Genomic DNA, 22,609 nt, shown 5'->3' with positions numbered 1-22,609 from the left:
GGTTGAACTGTATATAAAACTGAATGGGTCCAGCGCTACTTGAGAAACAAGTGTGAAATAGCTTCCCACACAGTTTGTGGCAGCTTTTAATGATGCCATCTCTTCTCTCCTTTTCTTGGCACCCATGTGGTTATAATACATGGAACCTATTACAAGTGGCTGCACTTATGTTAAGGTTACCAGGTTTTTTCCAATGAATCCGGGGACACTTTTCAACTTCAATGGATTTTGTGTGGGAACTGATTTGTAAATCCAGGGACTGTCCCCGGGAAACGAGGACGTCTGGTAATCTTCATTTATGTATCATAGAATTGCAGAGCTGGAGGGACCACGAGGGTCATCTAGTCCAACCCCCTGCAGTGCAGGAATCTTTTGCCCAATGTGGAGCTTCAACCAACGACCCTGAGATTAAGAGGCTGATGCTCTACTGACTGATTCAGTTACCTTAAAAAAAGGTTTTCTTTGAATACACTGACTTATGATATAAATAAAATGGACAGAGTTTAATCACTATTTTGTTCTTTATTTACAGTTCTACTGAGATTGCAATTCTTTGAAAACCACAATCTTTTTATAGCTGTTGTTTTACAATTAAGTAACAAAACCTACAAAGTAGCACAGAATAAGAGAATTCCAGTATTACAGAAAGGTTAAAATTACTGTAGGCTAAATTTAACTATCAGGATAGAATAGTCCCATATAATGCACAAGTTATACACAATTATGGATTTGAGGAAAGCCTAAACAAGCTTAACGTGTATCTACCTCTTTCATTTCTAACTTATACTTTAATGGCTGCAGATCTTGCACCTCTGTCCCACATTTAGGACAAGTAAAATACAAATCAAATAAGTAGTTGCTTTTAATACAATAGTAACAAAAAACATGTGAACAGCCAATGGTGTGAGGCAGAGTGGGCCACTCTCCACACAGAGAACATTCCTTGCAACATGTTGCTGAATTATTTTCATTTCTGGTACCCCCTGAAATAGGTAGTGACCAAGAAGAGACTTTGAGTTTGAGCTTTTGCATGTTAATAAGTGGTAAAAGAAAAATAAGAAATTCAGCAAACCCATGCCACAGGAGTTCCCTGTTTGTGTATTCAAATCCAATCTGACGGACACTCTGTGGCTGGCAGAACACTGACCTGATTCGTAAAATACGTTCAGTGAGTGTAGCAAACTTTCCCTTCTGAAGAAAAGCGAGGAAGTTCAGCAATTCACAAAACCTGATGAGCCCAACCACTATGTTAATAAAGTACTTTGTTTTCCGGAATGACTCCAATGGAAGATTGCTAAATAAACCATAACACCTTTCTTCCAGCCATTTCCCACCGACGGTGCAAATAAGGTACCAATATTTCTGTTGCTTGCTCAACGCCTGGTATTTCTGCATCTGGGATAAGTCGTTCTTGTACTGAATATTCAGAATAGCTTGCCCCACGGTTGCATTCTTGGAGTAGACAGTGAATCTCCACAAAAAAAGCCACAAGGAGGCTTTAAGCTCTGGTTCAAAGCGAGCCAACAGTCCGGGTTTAAATCCCTGAAAACAGCGAGTAAACTGGGACCAAACCAGCTGTTCCAATGCTTTGTTCAGTTCAAGGGCATCAAGCTGACTTATTCTGAGCACAGGAATCACTTTCTTGCCATTGTCATCGCCAGATGCCATTGTCAACACGTGGCTTTCTATGATAAAAAAGAGATTCAAAAATATATATTATTATGATCATCATCATATCAATTTAAATTACAATTTATTAGGCTTTAGAAGAAGTATTTCATGTTGATAACAACTTTGTGAGCTAGATCACCCAAGAATTCAAAGCTGGTAAAGTGCAACTTACCCCAAGGTCATTCAATGGCAAGCAGAGGTTTGAAACCTGAGTTTGCTACCCTCTCCTATTAGTTCTCCAAGAACAAACACTGTATATACATACTCAGCGACAGTAATGCTCATATAATTTTCACCCTACATGGTTGGTATTAATCTTTCAACTGAAGCTTAGAATGTGCAATCAACAATTAAATTTATAATTAAATGCGAAGCATGGTGCAATAGGCTGAACACACAAACACCAATTGCTTTTTTATTTTTAAATATTTTTCTCTCAACTCTCCACTCTTGCCCAGAAAGATAAGTATTTGGTTTTAGGAAAAAGGCAAAAGATTATACAAAACTCTCTCTCTTTTTAAAAGGCTTTTTCATAGATGGAAGTGTTCCCTAAGAAAATCACAGCACTTCCTATGGATGAAGTTATTATCAAATATGAAAATTAAGAGGAAGTTCTTAGGGGAGTTAAAATAGTTAACATGCCTTAAATGTGAAAGGTGGGTATATTAATTAGACACATGGGTAAAATAATGAAGAAATCGTTGCCACATAAGCACTTGCCTTACAAAATGATATGGAAGACTATGAATGAAAAGCATGCATGAGAGAAGGTAAGCATATCAAATTAATATACATAACAGTGTAGCAGAGACTGTGACAAACTTTAGGTACTTAGAGAATTTTAGCTTCCCTCAAACTAAAACCAACATTCAGACGAAAGCTGCTTCCTTGCAAGCATCAGGTGTTGCTTGTGTTTTTTTGCAGGGAGCATGCAGAGCACCGGTCAGATCTGCTGGATACCACCATCAGCCAGCATGACCTGTGTACACGCTCCAAGATCCCCTGCAGCTAAGCACTGTAAGGGACAATGGGGTCATGATGGGAATGTCCTTTTGCAAGTGAGATGAAGGAATGCTTGCTGGTGCTGTTGGGAATCCCAGGGTTTTCTGCAACATACAATGAGGACCAAGGGATCTATAGCAGAAGAACTGCTAGGCTGTATTGTGCTAAACCCTGGAATAGATTCTTTGAAATCTGGACAGTGTTCTGCACTCTACTGATTTCATGATGGTTCAAGCCTGTGTCAGTTGAGGTGGTATATTTATTTTTCATCTGGTAATGGGCAGCTGGTGACCTTGCAGTACCTTGGTCTCAGGCTTTCAGCACTGTCTAGAGCAGGCACCCCCAAACTCGGCCCTCCAGATGTTTTGGGGCTACAATTCCCATCATCTCTGACCACTGGTCCTGTTAGCTAGGGATGATGGGAGTTGTAGTCCCAAAACACCTGGAGGGCTGAGTTTGGGGATGCCTGGACTAGAGGCTGTACATTTTAGGCAGTTGCCTCCTATTTTTCCATTCTATACAAGCACAACTTCCTGCTGTCAGTCGGCAATCAGTCTCATTAATTCTCTCGTGGTCTTAAATGGAACTAAACCAGTCAATTGCTTTTATGAAATGTGAAGATGGCTAAGAGATTCAAGACTTCTCCCAGAAACGGTGCTAGGTCCACATGTGGCAGATCAGTGTGCTTAACTTATATAAATTTTTGAACTGGTATGATTAAATTTTCTGCTCCAATTATTCACAGAGCACCATCACTATGCACAGCATGTTACAGAGTACAAGAGAGGAAGTCCCTGCCTTGAGGAGGTTACAGTCTAAAATCTAACAATGGGGAAACAATGAATCTATTCATGAGGAATTCCCTGGGTTCACTTCAATCTCAGACCAGCAGGCATAGCCAACACAATTTTATCTGCTTATTTTGATTTTGGACTAGATTGCTATAAATTACTTGGAGAAGGATACAAGGGCAGGAAAAGAAGGTGGAGTTCAAGCAGGGCAAGTTATCCTTAGGCAACCCTTGTCCACTGCACATCCCATAGAGTCCATCTCACTGTAAATAATCTAAACAGTGTTATGTGTGTAATACAGCGTGCACAATTGAAGCCAACCTTTTTTCTGTGAGAGCATCCAAAGACAAAATCTAATACACAACATACCAATGTTGTGTGAAGCATGATGGACTCCAAAATACAAGTGTGTATCTGCAGAAACTTACACAAGTATGGTCCCACAACTCACAACACCATGTAACACCAAGACAACTCCATTCCAGTTGCTGTGTGGATCACAAACACAGACTTTTATTTTCAGTCTTGTGATCATAAACGAACATTCTTTCATTTATTCTTTCATACAGACAGTTCCCCAAGCTCTATAAAGATAGATGTAATGGAAATGAAAGCATATATACAAGCGTTGCTGGAAACACAAGGAAGCTTTAGCACAACAATAGAGAAGTGCAAGAAACTTGCAGATGAAGTTTATATAGAACTTAAAACACCTAGAGAAGCAACACAACAGCAAAACTGTGCCAATCAACCCAACCAATCCACAGAAGAGTTCTACCGCTGGTCCATCTATATTCCCTACCTGGATTCACTTATTACCTGAGATATTGGGACACTTTTCTGTCACTAGGTTGCACTGCATAACCCATCATGATTAGCTTTACCAATAACCATGAACTAACCTGCTTAGAGTTACAGATAGGTAGCCGTGTTGGTCTGCCATAGTCAAAACAAAATATTTTTTGTGTGTATCTGAAGAAGTGGCATGCACACGAAAGCTCATACCAAGAACTAACTTAGTTGGTCTTTAAGGTGCTACTGGAAGGAATTTTTTTGTTTTAACCTGCTTAGAGTTTGCTAAAACGACTATGATCGCAGGTGTACAGAATTTGGGGAGGGGGGAAATGCTTTAGAACTCATGTCAGTTTCCTTCAGGATCTTTACAAACTGAAACTGTTGGGGATGAATCATTGTGTGAAATATGCAACATGAGTCTTTAAACTACTGAACAATACTAAACTATTCCTTGCTATTTTAATGGCCATCCATACAGCACTTTCCCTTCCAGTTATTACATGCAGTTATGACTGATCCTTTAGCACTCTGTGCAGGGTGAAGAAATGGCGATGTACGACAATGAGTGAAGATCGATCGTCTGGCTTGTGTTTGTAGAGTGACCATGGAGAAAAGTTGAAGACCTATTCCAAGGAGAAATTTATAAAAGAAATGATTGATTGTTTTGGCCAAGACCCTCAGAGGCTCCAGTTTTTGTTTGAACGATGATCCACTTTGTATTATATTTTCCTTTATGTTTTGGACAGGCAAGCATTAACAACAACAAAAAAATTCTGACTAGTTTCAGACCTTATGTCTGTTGTTCACTACAGCCAAGGCAGATTCTGTGTAAAAGGTGTGAAATTCAGCCTTAGGGGTTTTTAATTTGGTTTAGAATCCTACAGTATTGTTGTTCAATGGAAAATTTGAAGCTGTGTGTCTTTCTCTTGCCTTAACTATGTTATTGTTAAATGGACAAATAAAGCAATTTGTTAGCAGTTAGTTTTGAAATGTGTAATCCCAAACAATACAGTACACCACCATGGTTTCTTGTTGCTTCTCTTCAGCACCATATAATGATGTGTGGGGTTCAGTCATATGAAGATTGATAATATTCCATTCAACAATTTGAAGTTACAAGTCATAGACCTTGCGCCTCCACGTTTATTTCTGTGGACGCCCATGACACAATGGCCGCCCATATATGTGACAAGGCTGCAGATTATTAAAAATGGTATACAGATGTAAAAGTTGTAACGTTTCTATATCCCTAACTCAAACAACACATTGCATATCATTTCTAACACTAACATGCCTTAGGGTTATACAATTGCTTTTGCTATAAATATGCTATAGTTCTCTAGGTGTGGCTAATTTTCTATAATACAATGGAGATTCTGTGCAACCTCTCAAAGTAAAGATTATGTAATATAAATAGGTTTTAAAGAGGGAGTGGAAATATAGTAAAAGGGGAATGTGACAAGAGGAAAAAAAGCAACCCATAACTCAACTCTAAGATTTCCTAGAGGAGGCACGACGGAAACATTTTGTCTATGCAGACATCCCTCCCTGGTTCTGTTTATCAAAATTATTTATGTAATCTTTAAGTGAGTTGCTACTGTGAAGTATACAGAGACTATATACAATAAGCCCACAACTTGTGTGCATTCGTCTTTACACGCATGACAATTTTCTTAAAAGAAGGGTGCAGAAAAGGGGTGGAGTTCCGGGAAAAACAATTGTGGCAATCCCACCTGCCTTTGAACCCAATGGATTGTGACTACAGTAGAACCTCTACTTACAACCGCCTCCACTCGCAGACGTTCCAAGTTGCGACCACGGCGAACCCAGAAGTAACAGGCGGGTTTGCGCTGTTTGTGCCTGTGCAGAAGCAGGCAATCGCCGCCCGCGCCTGCGCACAACAGCGCCTCTCCCAGTGACCCGTTTCACCATAAGAATGGTCCTCTGGAACGGATTGTGGTTGTGGGTAGAGGTTCCACTGTATACACAATGTTGGCTTTAGGTGCGATCCCTAGAATATAACCCTCACCTATGTTGCAGGCCTACCGTACTGAATTCTGTTCAAAATGCTTCTAGAAAGGGGGTTGTCTATGTTCCAGACATCCTCCCAGACAAGATCAGTCATGATAGACAAATTTCGCTTAAAATCAGTTGGTCAACCTGAAGAATTTTAGTGGCCTTAAAAAAACCCCACAACACTTATGTAATTGTATTTTTTTAAAACTGTCTTGGAAGCTTTTTGGATGAAAAGTGGCATAAACATGCTTTAAATAAGATAAACAAATTGGCTGGCACTCCGAAGAACGAAGCATAAGACTTGGAACCTCCCCCCAAATCTGCCCTGTAATACATTCCTTTGCAGGAATGCACATTCCTGGGTGAAGCAAGTTTAGAAACTCATTGTCCTAGAACATGTCAGAGCTTAAAGAGGAGATAGCGAAAAGTTAGATACAGTCAGTATATCTCCTCCACTGCCATGGGCTTGAGGCTAAGATAATAGAGAGGCTTGCTTAAGGTCAGCTAGTCCCAGAGAGTTTGTGGCAGAGATGAGATTTGAATCAGCAACTTCCTGACCCACAACTCACACTCTTACAAACAGCACCACACCAATTTTAATTATATTATGCCCTATGAAGCTGAGAGATATTCTATGAAAGTACAAAGCCTCTAGAAACTACTTTCCACTGTCTTAGTCAAATCACTGATAACTATAAGGCTCCAAATGGAAACTTTTAAGAATATTATCAATAGCAATGCTCTGTGAAGAGTGTGATCAAGGAAAGCAAATAAGAATTCTTGAGGGGGGAGAAATATTGCCAAATATCAGTGTATATACTTTAAAATAATATTTTAAAGATGACGTGGTCCAGATTTTAAATGTATTTGAGATGTTTCTGACCAGCTTTTCCTTGTAATGTCACACTGCTTTCCTTTCCAAAAGTAAACCGCATGTCATGTTTTTATATTTGTCCAACAGCTCTTTTAAATAACGTAATATATTGCTCGTTTTTATTTAACTAAATTCAGGAATCCCTCTTGCAAAACATGCACTGTAAGAAAACAATTTGCTGTATATCACCAATAAAATAGGTATTTCTCCTGGTATACTTTAGCATTGCCTACTGAGTATTGTACAAATTATGAATGAATATATTTTATTTAGAAATGCATTATTGACAGAAATCTATCAATAGTAAAGTGGGTATTGTCAAGGGCCTGTCAATATTAATGTAATTATGATTAAGGGGATAACATGGATTTTAGCTTTAATACCAAATAACATCTCCTACATTGCTGCTATCAATATAAGCATTATTATTGACCTGTTCTGAGGCTCAGAACTAGATGTATTACCATTAGGCATATTTGTCAATGCATTCTGCCTACAAAAATTCTACATTTAAATTTACAGGCCTGTAAACTTTGGCAGCAGAAATGTATGAGTTCAAGTAATCTCTAGGGTGTCATTCCCCCACTATTCTACTGTAATAAACTAATTTATGCCAATCCAATGTCACTGCCATCTCACTCCCACTCTATCTCATTTTTTAAGCATAATTAGCAGAAAACAAACAGCATTTTCATAATGGAAGGTCACACACATTCTGTTGCTTAATGTATGCTGGCCTTGCATATCTTCAGGATCCAAAGCTTAGGCAGAAAAGGAAAATAATGGGCTAAAACTTCTATTGTAAGAAGTTTGACTACTGAAATCCCTTAATTGTGTTGACTGTGAATGCAGCAGCTTATTAGTGAACCTCTCACTAAGTAATATTCCAATTGATTCAAACGTCTTATTATCCAAGTGCCTTAGTTCCCAAGGCCATTTACATCAGTGAGGCATGCTGATAATCTGTTAGGTACTCATCACAGTGTAAAATGCATCTCCAGCTGCCAATCAATACCACATCTCTTGTGGGTTACATTGTCTTGCTGAAACATTTTCTGGGGTCTGGGCACAGTGCTTGGAGGGGTTAGGGAAAGTAGTTCAGTGATAGAGCATCTGCTTTGCATGCAGAAGGTCACAGCTCCAATTCCCCAACATCTCCAGGTAGCGCTGGGAATGTTCCCTGTCTAAAACCCTGCTGCTGCCAGTTAGTGTAGGCAATGGTAAGCTAGATGGACTACTGATCTGATAATATAAGCTAGGTTCCTTTCTTCGTAAGGAGACAGTTACACAGGGATAGAGAACCTCTGTCCCTCCAAATGCTGGACTCAGAAATCAGAAATGGCTAGGACTCAGAAATCAGAGTCCACCAACTCAGGAGGTCCACAGGTTTCACATCCCTGGTTTCCATCATGACCTGTTCCTGTGTCAACTCTGCTGGCATTACTCGAAGACTTCATTTTGAAAGCTTTTTTAAAAATCAGGTTATCATAAATTTAGTATATGGAGTGTAACTCTAAAACATTTCCAAGCAGGACCCACCTCTGTAATGAACTGTTTCTGATGACAGAAAGGCAAACAGGACTTAAATAAAAAGAGGCAGAGGAAATCTGAAGTGTCGATTTTCCAGCAGAAATGCATTTTGTGGAATAAGTTGTAAAATGTATGAATTGTTACAGGTGATGAAATTGAACTAAATCATGTCACCAAACTAGAACAAAAGCAGGCACAGAAAATCACTTGCACTGATGGTTTTCATCAGGGCTTTTTTTCTTTTCTTTTTTGGAGAAAAAACGATGCCGGTACTCACCATGAAGTTGTTAGAGTAAGTGCCACACTTTTGATACATCCTCCGATGTACCCTCATCTTCTCTAGATCGCTTCCTGCTTTTTATATCAACTGCATTATGATGTCCTTGTAGCAGCCATGATTCAACATATTTGGTAGGACTGAATTGAGTAAGAGGTGGTCCTACCATCCTGATGAACATCAGAGAAGAAACTGTCCGAATAACCAGAGACGATCTTGATGAAGTTACTGTAAGATTCATCTGAGATAATCCTCTTTCACATTCAGTCGAAGATATTGCAATTGTGCTTAAAGCGTGCATTAGAGGAAGTAATTTGTCCGGGACTTCATTTTCTTCAAGATATTCATGAAAACCAAGAACTGTTTCCTTTTCATTTAAGCAAAACTTTTGTGCTAGTTTTCTAATTTCAGTTTCACCAAAGGTTAATTGCTTTCCAGGATTTTCTGGCCAATATTTGGAATCTAAGACCTTGGCACATTCAGGCAAATCAGCATCATCTCCTTCAAGCATACACTTTCTAACAGTTTCTTTCAGACTTTCATAGAAAGCAGATGAACTTATTGTAGGAGTAAGTTTTTCATTTTTGTGGAGCTCACTCCCTTTGAACTTCATAGTCTTCTGACTTTGAAGAGCAATATTATAGTATGGACCAGGATTTTCAATTCGTTCTTCAAAAAGTTGAACTGTGTTCTTTATCTTCCTGTCTGCTGTAAACAAATCAATATTTCGCTCTTGTAAATCCAAGCTTAGTTCACTGAGAACTTGGAGAGCATCACACATAAGACCCAAATCGAGAACAAATTCACATGATGTTATTGTCCATAAAAGACCCTCATAAAGACAGCGATCTGTTTTGCTTCTTCTCCTGTCTTCTTTTGCCTCCTGAAAGTGATAAACCAGTGCTTCATAATCTTGCCAAACTGCAAAAACTGTGCAAAAGCTAGAAGCAACCCAGCGAGTGCTTAAAATCCTTCCAATTTTCAGAAGCTGAAGTTCTAGAGTTGCTGCACATTCCTCCAATTCCCTAGCATTCTCAGGTGAAGCGTGGTAAGTCACATAGAGTTTGTCCATAAAATTCTTAAAGTGATTAACTCCAACCACTTTGTTGACTGTATCACTGACAGACAATTCCAGACAATGGTTAGCACAACGCCAGAAGATAACACTTGGAAATTTTTCTTTTATTAACCTTTTTACACCACCACGTGCGCCAAACAACACTGCCGCACCATCACAAGTGACAGACAATAAATACTCCTTTAAATAATCTTCTGAGATTCCTAGGGACTCAAGATGACTGATTAATGAGCTTAAAATTCCTCTTGCTGTTGTATCTTGTAACTCAATCAAATCTAGGAAAAGACTTACTGGAGTCGAATGTTTGGGAAGAACTACGCGAATAACAACAATCAAAGTTATTTTGTTATTCACTGTTGTCGATTCATCAATAATTAAGGACATTTTGTTCTTAGAGTTCACTATGTTGCTTATTAATGTTTTTCTCATTTCATCTGCAATATGGTTTAAAATATTAATGCAGGCATTTGTAGAGTGAAAGATATATCCCATGTCTAGGCCATTAAGTTCCTGTAAATTTATTTCATCTTCAAAGTTGTTAAATGCTTGATTTTTCTTTGCAACTTTGTAAGCGGTTCGAAACACTTTTCTTGTGTTTAAGATGACTTTATCTAACTTTTCATTTTTAGACTCAGATTTTATCCTTTCTGCTGCTTTGTGAGCTCCACTTTCCTTGTGTTCGAAAATCTTTTTTCTTAAAGACATTAACTGTTGTTTTCGAGACTCTCCAAAATGGCTAATTTTACAATTGGCCCACTCTACTGAAATTTTCATTCCCATCCGTTTTTCGACAGGAAGACTTCCGACATCTCGGCACACTTTGCAGCCCAACCTTTTATTGTTGACAAAGAGCCACTCATTTCTCTGACAGAAGTCATTTTTCTGCAATAGTGTCCAACATTCGGGCCAATCTTTGCCTGAACTTCCATCCTCTTGACCACATGTATCTTCGGTCTTAGTTTTGCAATGTTTGAAAGGATCAGAAGTTGATTCAACAATTTCTGCTGCTTCTTCAGCCTTCCTTTTTTGACTCAGTGGCACAAAGTAACTACTTAAGGTACTCATTATGAAAAATGATTGCACTGATTTAACTTGGATCACATGTACAACTGCCTCATCGTGCCTTCTGCAAAGCGGCTATACTGAGCATAGGTCTGAAAAAGAGAGAGAGGCTGGCGTTAGAGGAATTCCAGAGCAAAACTGGGAAAGACAATGGAGGGGGTCCCACAAGGAGGGCTTGTTTTGGCGCTGGCCATGGCACCAACTTCCCCGGCCACACTGCAGGGAATTGGACTAGATGACCCTTAGGGTCCCTTAAAGCCAGAAGCCCTCCCTCCCTCCCATTCTCATATTACCTGGGACTCTTGCCGCACTGGCTCCGGTGACTTTGGCGGCTCTGGCGGCTCCTGCGCCCACCCTGCCACGACCATCGTGAATGCTGCCAGTGAAGCGACCAGGCCGCACATGGCCAGCAGCAGAGTGCAGTGCATTGCAGGGGAAGCACATCACACACTGTGCTGCCTGCTCTTGCGCTCCACAGGGAGTGGGATTCGTGCGCTCTGGCCAGCCTCGCTGCTGCTGACAGGAAGCAGCAGCTGTTATCGGGCCCAGGAACAGTCCCTGGGGGGCAGCGGCAGCCGGGCCCTGGAGTGGCACTGTCCATGCCATGTCTCCTCATGCGGCCAAGCATCTCCAGGAAAAAGAAAATGCTGGTATTAAGTATGATTGGGTACCGCCAGAAAAATAAGCACTGGTTTTCATCCAAGACCCAGTTTCTGGCTATAAAACCCTTTACCAACCTAGTACTCCCCATATGTTGTTGGGCTATAACTCTGACAATGTGCTGGCTGCAGCTGATGAGAGTTATGGTCCTACAACATCTGGAGCCTACCAGGTTGGCCTTGACCTTGAACATGGCCTGAAGGTATACGATGCAACACCCCTGCAGAAGCAGCAGGTTAAATTCTGGTCAGTGGCTGGACAGCAGATTACCTGGGAACCCTGTGTGCTGCAAGTTCCATCATGGAAGAGAGATGTCAATGTAATAAAGATAGACTATTTATCAACATGATAATTTATTAGAGTAATTCCTACTGTGCGTGCTATTAAAAGATTTCTCAAAATCATTTGTATTGAGTCCATGCCAAGGAGCCTGAGGAGTATTGAGGAATACAGTTGCATGAGCATTCAGCTGCCAAGTAAGAAGACTTCTATCAAAGCTACAGTGTGCAAGACAAACTCATCGGTCTTTGTATAAAAGGGACCACATTGGCTGTCTGTAGGCTGCCTCCACTCTACGGGTTTCCAACCCAAACCACAATAGAGAATCTCCTTAGAGTTGCATACTGTACAATGTATTTTTCTATCTTCAGTCTCATCAAAGATAGGTACGTTACCTCAACAAAAGCCTCACTAGAAGCCCCGAGTATATTATCTCTTAATCACTGTAAAATTAGTTTGCCATTACTATGCCATTAGCTTAAATAACCTTAGAAAAGATTAATTTCATATTACATTTTAAATTTCTATACTCTTCAATTAAGTGCCTACTATCGTTTGAAAGAATAATAGAGACTTAGGTTCTCTAACCATTCTGCATAGCTAATAATACTTAACGTTTATATAACTTTCCATGTTTGAATCCCTGAAAATGTTAACTGATTATTTTCATGGTATCCCTGTGAGGCATTGAAGAATTATCTCTATTTTACATGTGGAAAAGAGGACTTCAGAACATATTGCATCAAAATTTTGGGGAAAGACTAGAAGAAGAAATCACATGATTTCCATGACTATATTCATTTTATTAAGTCACATAATCTTTTACTTAGAATTTTAGTCATTTAATTTACGGTTCTTTACTGGATATTGTAAAAAGGATAAAAAACTATGGGAAATAGAAGGGAAATATCTAGGTTTGTGAATTTTAGCTACCTTGATAAAGAGGACTGGACTGATAATACCCCTTTTAATTTTTCATGAAAATGCATCATGTTGCCTGGAGATAATCAACTTTCTGTACCATGCAAGAAGTATCTTACTATGCTAGACATCATTGATGGCTATGTCCACAATAATGCTTAGGCCGGAAATGGTAGTTTGGCAAAAATACTGGATTTGTAATACATTTCATTTCAGAAGCTATTACTGCTGCTGCTACTACTACTGTTACTATGATTTTGCCCAATGGCAGTAGCATTGATACCTGTAAGACCAACAACTCAAGTAGTAAGATCCTGAGCAGGGGTCAGCAACCTTTTTCAACCGTGGGCCGGTCCACCGTCCCTCAGACCTTGTGGGGGACCAGACTATATTTTGAAAAAAGAAGATGAACGAATTCCTATGCCCCACAAATAACTCTGAGATGCATTTTAAATAAAAGCACACATTCTACTCATGTAAAAACACACTGATTCCTGGCCCATCTGTGGGCCAGATTTAGAAGGTGATTGGGCCGCATCCAGCCCCCAGGCCTTAGGTTGCCTACCCCTGATCTTGAGTTTTACATACGGTAACTTTTATTCTGGCTAAATGTCCTTTCCCTTCTTAACCCACACCATCCTGTTGCCCCAAGAAGAACTGGTAGCTTTGGGTATATCAACTCAAATCCTCTCTACTGGGCACAAACTTACTTAAGGCAAATAATTTTTTTTAAATAGGTAACTGTAAGACAGTTGGGTGTCTGTTCTGCCTTTTACCAACAATCTTCATCTCTTCAACCCTGTCTTCTGTTTAACTTCTAGCTGGGTGCACCATTCTGGGAAACATCAAAGGCGGCTCAGTCCCAATAAGGGTATTACATTACTCACAGAAAGATGCACAGATAGTTGATCTAAACCAGGGGTTGGCAAGGTTTACCAGCCATGGGCCGGATCACTCCCACGGAGATCACCCGTGGGCTAGACTGGCATAGCGTGACGCCGAATAGCGCATCTGCGCATGTCCGCGGCACCAGAAACTGCCTCTGCGCATGCCTAGACACCGAAAATCCCACCTGCGCATAAGTGCTTTTCAGCATCTGGATATGTGCAGACACAATTTCCAGTATCTGCGCATGCGCAGATGTAATTTCTGGCACCACTTTGCAAGTCCTCGCGCCGCGCTGGTTTAGCGCAGAATGCGGGGAACTCGCCCAGCGGGTAGCTTGGTTCAGGGGCGGTTTGTGGGCCGGTAAAACGGTCTTCGTGGGCTGCACGTTGCCGACCCCTGATCTAAACAGAAATGGAAAACTCTTTCCTGTACACACACACACACACAATGGAACCTCGAATTTCAAACATAAGCCATTCCAGAAGACTGTTCGACTTCTGAAACATTCAAAAACTCACTACGGAAGCCTCCATCCCATAGGGAAACTCAAAACGGAAGCTGCATACCACGTTCAACTTCCGAAAATCGTTTGAAAACTGGAGGTTACTTTTGGGTTTTCGGCGTTTGAAAGCTGAAATGTTCCAACTTCCGAGATTATCAAAAACTGAGGTTCCATTGTATATATCATTGTAATTTATGGGTGTGTATGATACAAGTAACCATTTGACATCCTTGGTCACTGAAACCTCCTGTGTTGGTTTTTTAAAAAAATCAATTTTAAGTACATTTTTCTCCCAGAGTTTTAGTCGGTGGTCTTTGTACTGTGATACACAAACACACAGACTAAACCACTGTTTTCCATGTACTTTTAAGACACATTCAGCCCTCCATTTGCGGGACGGCTGCTAACAGGAAGGTGGAGTCAGTAGTGACAGGACACAGAGCGGCAGACACAGAAGGCGGTAAGAACACACAGTGGCACCTGGGCTAAAACTAAAGAAGGTTGCACTTCTTATTCCCATAGATCTTCACAGCACTGATCTGCTGTAGTTCTCATTTCAGAACAAAGGCAAGGCTGACCTGACCATTGTTTAAAGCATCCACCACTGAAACTAGGTTTTACGTGGGCATTTGAAATCACAGTCCAGACTGAATGATTCTAAACAAAGCACTGCTTTTGGCTCAGCTGTATCAAATGGTCGTATTCGTTTTGTTTTAAGGAGGTTTAATAACGTATCTGTGAGACCAAATTTTCATCTTGTGTTTTGGAATGACTCTCTTAAGGGCGGTTGGAATTCACTTTTCAGATAACTGCTTTCCTCTTATTGCCAAAAGTAATTAGTGTGTTATGACAGCATAATACTGACTATGGTTGTTTGTTTTGTTTTTTAAATTCCTAAACATGCCAATGAAGTACTGTTTAATTTATTTCACATTTTTCTCAGTATTCTCATAATTTCCATTTCACTGTTTCTTGGCAGTAAGATGGAGCAGTTTTCTGCTTCCTGCTTAGTTTGTTATCAATAGGAGATTATTGGGGTGGGTAAAAAATAGTTACATTACATAATATTTATTAAATTGTGTTGAATACAAACATTCATAACTTGATTCTTTTTCAAATCTCAGGTCAGACCTGTTTTCAAACATACTACACTAAATCCTGTGGGGTTTTTTACATAAAAGAAAAAATAGGGGAAATGTTTTGACTTCAATAGTTGAGCATTAAGAACATGATACAATAAATCATGCACTGTGTTCATACTTTCCTACAATCATAAATATTTATGACTATCAACCAAACAGTAGGACATTTACTTTTTATCACATAGAAAAACACTGTTTTGCCCATTAATTGGAAGCCTGGCCTCTGAAAGTTCTAGATGCTGAGCTACAAGCTCTGCTGAGCCATCTCTACAATGGATTGTGGCCTTGTCTCCAAGTATATGACTTTGCTCAGTGTGCAAGGCAGATATAATTGTGTGGTGCAAATGGAACGTGGGTCTGCATTACCAATTATTTTATATTATGTTGCAAGGTTAGTACACAAGCTTTATTTAGTTGCAATCCAATACGCTGTAAGTTGCAGTAGCTCTTGCACAGAAAATATATGAATTTTTAAAACCGCATTATTTAAATTGATCCACACGGTAAACTATTTAAAACAAAATATGGGGGACAAAGTGCTTTTCTTAATTTACAACAGATAAGTGATCATAACTTAGAACAGAGGGATATTTGAAAGGACTTACACCATGTTATATACAGAAGTTCTTGAATGAATTATTATGGTGTTCAATAGGAAGACTTCTGAACATGCATTAACAGGATGCTGAAGTAGCTTTAGATATCTACAGCATTTCTATCTCAGGAAGTCCTGAATTATCACTGATAAATGTCTCAATAAACTTCCAAAGAAGTTCAGAACCTACTGCACCAAAAGTTAAATCTGAGTCTTCTGCTGTGAAAATCCACACAGATCTCACCAAGCTCAAGAACAAAGGATTTTTTATATATTAAAAAATAGCATTCTATGTTATATTCTAGTTAGCATCAATGGTAAAATCGCACTGTTGTAGAAGACAGTAACCTGATGTTCCTGGTTCCTTCTATTAGTAATCTCACAAAATTCTGAGGTCTGATTAACCCCCACATAGAAATTTGTCTGCACAAAGCTAAATGGTAAATGCAGAAGGAATGAGCATTCATTAAACATATTTGCCCCAATCTGGGGGCCTCAGTGTGCACACTGAGTTATGTGCACATTGAGACTTCAGTGATGGAGAATGCTATATAATTCCCCATCCCTTTCTTCACCATTTAAGTTAATGGGAGAGCTCCTGCCGACAGTGAATTCCACGTCCATATCAGCAGACCTGCAACTCCCATGAAATTTACTGCCTCTGAAAACCTAACGCTCTAATATTCTGTTTCCCATATAAACAAACAATCCTATATTCCTAAGCAATCCAAATGAAAATCATCTTGGAAAGTAACTGATCACAGCAACAAATAATATAAATTACTTAACCACCATCTTAAAAAAAATAAAATTATGCATACTTAGATTTGCACAAAATGAGTCAATTTCCATCAATGACAAAATGATAAGAATGATGTGCTTCTCCCCCCCACCCCACCCCACTTTTTAATAAGGATAGCAAGGCTTAGAAGGGGGCTTATACGGTGCACTTTTTAGCTCACTCAAATCTTTATCTTAAGGAAATAATTTAAGGGAGGTACCATGGGCTTTGAAAGGAAATTAAAATGTGCCTGCTAATGTAGCATTAATTTCCTTATAGCAATTTTGCTTGGATCAAGTCTGTGCACTGTGCATGCTTTGAATATGTGATTTCAAACTGATATTTCCTTTCTCGCATATGTTACCACATTTAAGAGGTCTGAGATATTCCTTCCAAGGAATACATGACATGTGTGTGTAACATACACACATACGATATGAAAATTGACTCTTTGGGTACCATCAAGATATTTTTTTAGAGCACATCTTCGTAATTGTTTCCACTCCTGTGCCAACGGTTTTAACGCTGCCTTCAAAACCTTGAGTGGTAGTATTCACCACCTTGTTTTTCTCCGTGTTAGCTGAGCTGTGCAGCATGCTTAGTAAATTCAGATTTTGAATAAGGTCATTGAAGGAAATAAGGTCAGCAAAGGCAATCTTGCTCCTGGTGGGACTGCTGCTCGCATGTTATTAAAAAGAAAGAAAAAATGGAATCCCACCTGAAAAATTTAATTAATCGTTTCAAAATTCCTCTAACTCTCCTGAACAAGATCCTCCAGATTCACTTTGATTTTGCTTTAGGCAAATTTCAGTGACAAGTCTATTTGAGAGCTCTTCCACAGGACTAATGAATACATGCATAGATACACACACACACACTTATTCTCTTCCTCCCAACCCCGGATTCATTTGCTGGAAGGAAGTGGGTCGTGAAAGAAGTTCCTCAGATGACCACACCATTGTTCAACCTACTTGTAGAATATTTGCTAAGGCACTCTCAAACTGAAGTGGGCATGTAAGCAGAATTCACACACACAAGACTTTGTTATGAGGTAACTGTGATTCTGTGTCTATTTTGGTGCCACCTGTGAATGAAAGGAGTGTGAGTGTGTTTGTATATAGGGCATTGTAATTCTCTGCAGTCTGGTACCTAAAACCTAGATACTGACTTGTATAGATGTGCAACTTTTTATTCTTGGTGTAATTATATAACTGTGAAAAGCACGTTTGTCTTAAGAGATATTATTTAGGTAACTAAACACAACACACCAGATTTGTTCAAATTAACACACCTCTTTGCAAATGATTATGAATCACTGAATGAAGAATAATTTGGGATTTGCAATATTCCAACTCTGGAATACTAGGGGTATGCAAGGAAGACACCTCAACAAGGTTACCTAAGGGTTTTTTCTCATTCTTTAATGTGTGAAGGAGGAAGCAAAGCATCTGAAAACAATGTTCATAGGAAAGGATCAATGGCATGGATTTCTCAATGGCACTCCACTGGACTCTTGCATCTTGAACAGCTGTTCAACTTCAAATACAGGCAACAAGTGGGAAGTGCCACTAAATGTTGGGGCAGGGAATGCTCTTTCTCATGACTGGTTGGCTGCTATCCTGCATTCTTCTGGTATGCCCCATTCCATTCCCACGCTCCTCCAATTACTTGGGCATACTCAGTGCTCAGAGGGCTGTTTTGCGGTCACTCCAGTATATGAGTATGTGTGTTTGTGTTTACTTTTGCAGACTTTGGGATCCTTGCAATGCTGCTGTTACTTTCCAGGGCATGGGCAGTGCTACTCCATCCATGTAAAGACCAACACAACAGATATTTATGTTCACTATTAGTACAGTAGCCCTGGTGCCCTCCAGATGTTGTTGGACTCCCATCATTTCCAACCAGCATGAACAGAAATGATGTGCGTTTCAGCCCACGACATCTGGAGGTCACCAGGCTGGATAAAGCTGATACACTGTACAGTGGAACCTCGGGTTACAGACGCTTCAGGTTACAGACTCCACTAACCCAAAAATAGTATCTCAGGTTAAGAACTTTGCTTCAGGATGAGAACAGAAATTGTGTGGCGGCGCGAGGCTCCATTAGCTAAAGTGGTACCTCATGTTAAGAACGGACCTCCAGAACAAATTAAATTCTTAACCCAAGGTACCACTGTATATGATGGCAGGTGCTGATTTCTGTATTTTTCATTTGTTTTCACTCATCATTACTTTAGGGACATGAAAAATGTAGGACCAGGGCTTTGAAACTAACTGTAAATTAGTTTCAATTAGAGGTTTGTGGTTATTCATCAGTTGTTGGTTTAAAGCCACATGTAGCCCGGCTAAGTCCCTCCCTCACCCATCCCCTAGGAATCCATCATAGGAATGTCAGTATGGTACAGTGGTGTTAAGACTACAATTGGCTGAATCAAGGTTCAAAACATCACTGAGCTGCGAAGAAGCTCACTGGGTGACTTTGGATTAGGCATTCTCTCATAGGAACATTAAGGAAAAACCTCTTGCTGAATCAGAACAAATCCAGCATTATGTACCCACAAAGATGCCTCTGGGGAAGGCCACAAACAGAACCCTAGGAACTAGCATTCAAGTCAAGCCTAACTTCCATGCATGTTGCAAGGATAAAAAGTGGTGTTAGGAAGCAGGGTCATCCATACAACCCTGGAAGGGCCACAGCTCAGTGGCAGAGCATCTGCACTTGCAAGCAGAAGGCCCCAGATTCAATCCCCAGCATCTCCAGGTAGAGTTGGGGGAGACCCCCTGCCTGAAATCCTGCAGAGTCACTGCCAGTCAGCATGTAGACAATACTGAGCAAGAAGGGCCAATCGTCTGACTCTGTATATGACATCTTCCTATGTTCCTTGAGAAAAGGGGACAAAGAAATGTAAACAAGCAGATACATGGCAGGCAGAAATTCAAGTGATAACGCTTTTTACAAAGCAGGCTGGGCTATATATATATTTATATATAACGAAGAAACCTGGTTTGGGGATGCGTGTAGAGGGAGGGAACCCAACTTCCAAGGATTTGGCTCCCTTATTTATTTCATTAACATTATACAGGAGGCAGCAACGAAAACCATCCCAATGAAAAGGAAATGCAAGAAAGCAAAGTGGCTGTCCAATGAGGCCTTACAAATAGCGGGGGAGAGAAGGCAAGCAAAATGCGAGGGAGATGGTGAAAGATACAGGAAATTGAATGCAGATTTCCAAAGAATAGCAAGGAGAGACAAGAAGACCTTCTTAAACGAGCAATGCAAAGAAATAGAGGAAAGCAATAGAATGGGAAGAACCAGAGATCTGTTCAAGAAAATTGGAGATATGAAAGGAACATTTCGTACAAAGATTTCCATAATAAAGGAAAAAGTGGAAAGGACCTAACAGAAGCAGAAGACATCAAGAAGAGGTGGCAAGAATACACAGAGGAATTATACCAGAAAGAAATGGATGTCTCGTATACCCCAGGTAGTGTGGTTGCTGACCTTGAGCCAGACATCCTGGAAAGTGAAGTCAAATGGGCCTTAGAAAGCACTGCAAATAACAAGGCCAGTGGAAGTGATGGTATTCCAGCTGAACTATTTAAAATTTTAAAAGATGATGCTGTTAAGGTGCTACACTCAATATGCCAGCAAGTTTGGAAAACTCAGCAGTGGCCAGAAGATTGGAGAAGATCAGTCTACATCCCAATCCCAAAGAAGGGCAGTGCCAAAGAATGCTCCAACTACCGCACAATTGCACTCATTTCACACGCTAGCAAGGTTATGCTTAAAATTCTACAAGGAAGGCTCAAGCAGTATGTGGACCGAGTACTCCCAGAAGTGCAAGCTGGATTTAGAAGAGGCAGAGGAACCAGAGACCAAATTGCAAACATGCGCTGGATTATGGAGAAAGCTAGAGAGTTCCAGAAAGACATCTACTTCTGCTTCATTGACTATGCAAAAGCCTTTGACTGTGTCGACCACGGCAAACTATGGCAAGTTCTTAAAGAAATGAGAGTGCCAGATCACCTCATCTGTCTCCTGAGAAATCTCTATGTGGGACAAGAAGCTACAGTTAGAACTGGATATGGAACATCTGATTGGTTCAAAATTGGGAAAGGAGTACGACAAGGCTGTATTTTGTCTCCCTGCTTATTTAACTTATATGCAGAATTCATCATGCGAAAGGCTGGGCTGGATGAATCCCTAGCCAGAATTAAGATTGCCGGAAGAAATATCAACAACCTCAGATATGCAGATGACACAACCTTGATGGCAGAAAGTGAGGAGGAATTAAAGAACCTTTTAATGAGGGTGAAAGAGGAGAGCGCAAAATATGTTCTGAAGCTCAACATCAAAAAAACGAAGATCATGGCCACCGGTCCCATCACCTCCTGGCAAATAGAAGGGGAAGAAATGGAGGTAGTGAGAGATTTTACTTTCTTGGGCTCAATGATCACTGCAGATGGTGACAGCAGCCACGAAATTAAAAGACGCCTGCTTCTTGGGAGAAGGGCAATGACAGGCCTAGACAGCATCTTGAGAAGTAGAGACATCAGCTTGCCAACAAAGGTTCGTATAGTTAAAGCTATGGTTTTCCCAGTAGTGATGTATGGAAGTGAGAGCTGGACCATAAAGAAGGCTGATCGCCGAAGAATTGATGCTTTTGAATTATGGTGCTGGAGGAGACTCTTGAGAGTCCCATGGACTGCAAGAAGATCAAACCTCTCCATACTGAAGGAAATCAACCCTGAGTGCTCACTGGAAGGACAGATTGTGAAGCTGAGGCTCCAGTACTTTGGCCACCTCATGAGAAGAGAAGACTCCCTGGAGAAGACCCTGATGTTGGGAAAGATGGAGGGCACAAGAAGAAGGGGACGGCAGAGGACGAGATGGTTGGATAGTGTTTTCGAGGTTACCAGCATGAGTTTGACCAAACTGCGGGAGGCAGTGGAGGACAGAGGTGCCTGGCGTGCTCTGGTCCATGGGGACACGAAGAGTCGGACACGACTAAACAACAACAACATTTATTTCATTAAGATTGTGAAGTGGGGAGGGGAACCAACCTCAAAGCGGTTTACAAAAATCCACAAAATTCAGTTTCAAACATACAAAAGTCAAAGCACTAAAACAGATGAAAAGTACCTCAAGTTTCTAAGCATCTGGGTTAGGCTTGAGAGAACACGAAGGCTTTCAGCAGGAGCGGGGAAAAGCCTACGGTGAGGCGGAGCCTGCTTGACGTCAATAGGCAGGGAGTTCCAACGAACAGGCCTCTTCAGGCCTCTTGTGTCCCAGAATTAAGGATGGTCCTGAGCTCGCCTTAAGCCCCATTTTGGGACCCCCACCTCACGCAGCCCCTCTCCCCTCCCTCCCCACCGACTCCCAGTCTCCCCCCCCCATCTATCCCCCTCCCCCATCCGTCACGGACTGACCTCTCTTTTCCTGAGGGAGGGGCTACTCCGCGAGACCCGCCGCCCCGTTTCCCGCGCCGACCGAGGGGAAGAGACCATGCAGTTCGGTGACCCGGATTTCACTTCGGGCGTCGAGTTCTCCTTCGGGGATTCCTAGAGCAGCTTGCTTCCATCACGCCGCGCTTCTTTCCGCTCTCCTCATCTCTATGGTACTCCTCCGTCCTTTGCTTTCCTCAGCGTAGTAGGTAACGGGCGACGACAAAGCGCAGAGCGTCTCCCCAGCCGAAGCAGGAAATACTAATGAGACGTCCTTTACGTCTTTCCTAGAGCGGCTCCC

At 40.8% G+C, this 22,609-nt stretch overlaps 2 protein-coding genes and 1 long non-coding RNA gene across 3 annotated transcripts in view; 1 reads left to right on the top strand and 2 right to left on the bottom strand.

Moving 5' to 3' along the window:
- The window catches only part of LOC310848762, an 11,909-nt gene extending 9,039 nt beyond the window's left edge, over nucleotides 1-2,870 (top strand). Inside the window, exon 3 of the long non-coding RNA XR_014566595.1 lies at nucleotides 2,596-2,870. This is a non-coding gene — a long non-coding RNA (uncharacterized lncRNA). The remainder of the gene's footprint in view (nucleotides 1-2,595) is intronic.
- PEX2 (peroxisomal biogenesis factor 2) lies at nucleotides 503-1,668 on the bottom strand (the record flags this gene model as incomplete). The annotated part of the gene is made up of 1 exon (XM_083748028.1): nucleotides 503-1,668. The coding sequence occupies one exon, from the start codon at nucleotides 1,666-1,668 to the stop codon at nucleotides 751-753; it is 918 nt and encodes a 305-aa protein (XP_083604154.1). The 3' UTR covers nucleotides 503-750.
- Nucleotides 503-22,609, bottom strand: KIAA1586. The gene is made up of 3 exons (XM_083747752.1): nucleotides 22,294-22,609; nucleotides 8,957-11,188; nucleotides 503-1,685 (listed from the first exon to the last, which is right to left on the bottom strand). The coding sequence occupies exon 2, from the start codon at nucleotides 11,097-11,099 to the stop codon at nucleotides 8,967-8,969; it is 2,133 nt and encodes a 710-aa protein (XP_083603878.1). The 5' UTR covers nucleotides 11,100-11,188; nucleotides 22,294-22,609; the 3' UTR covers nucleotides 503-1,685; nucleotides 8,957-8,966.

This window comes from Podarcis gaigeae (assembly GCF_964106915.1).
Source record: "Podarcis gaigeae genome assembly, chromosome: 7".
NCBI classification, from domain to species: Eukaryota; Metazoa; Chordata; class Lepidosauria; order Squamata; family Lacertidae; genus Podarcis; species Podarcis gaigeae.
Note: the sequence above shows the minus strand (reverse complement) of the source record. Positions and strands in the feature narration are given on the sequence as shown.

What these genes read in the sequence shown, in the direction of transcription:
- KIAA1586 (XM_083747752.1), bottom strand. Translation starts at nt 11,099, where the DNA reads ATGAGTACCTTAAGTAGTTACTTTGTGCCACTGAGTCAAAAAAGGAAG.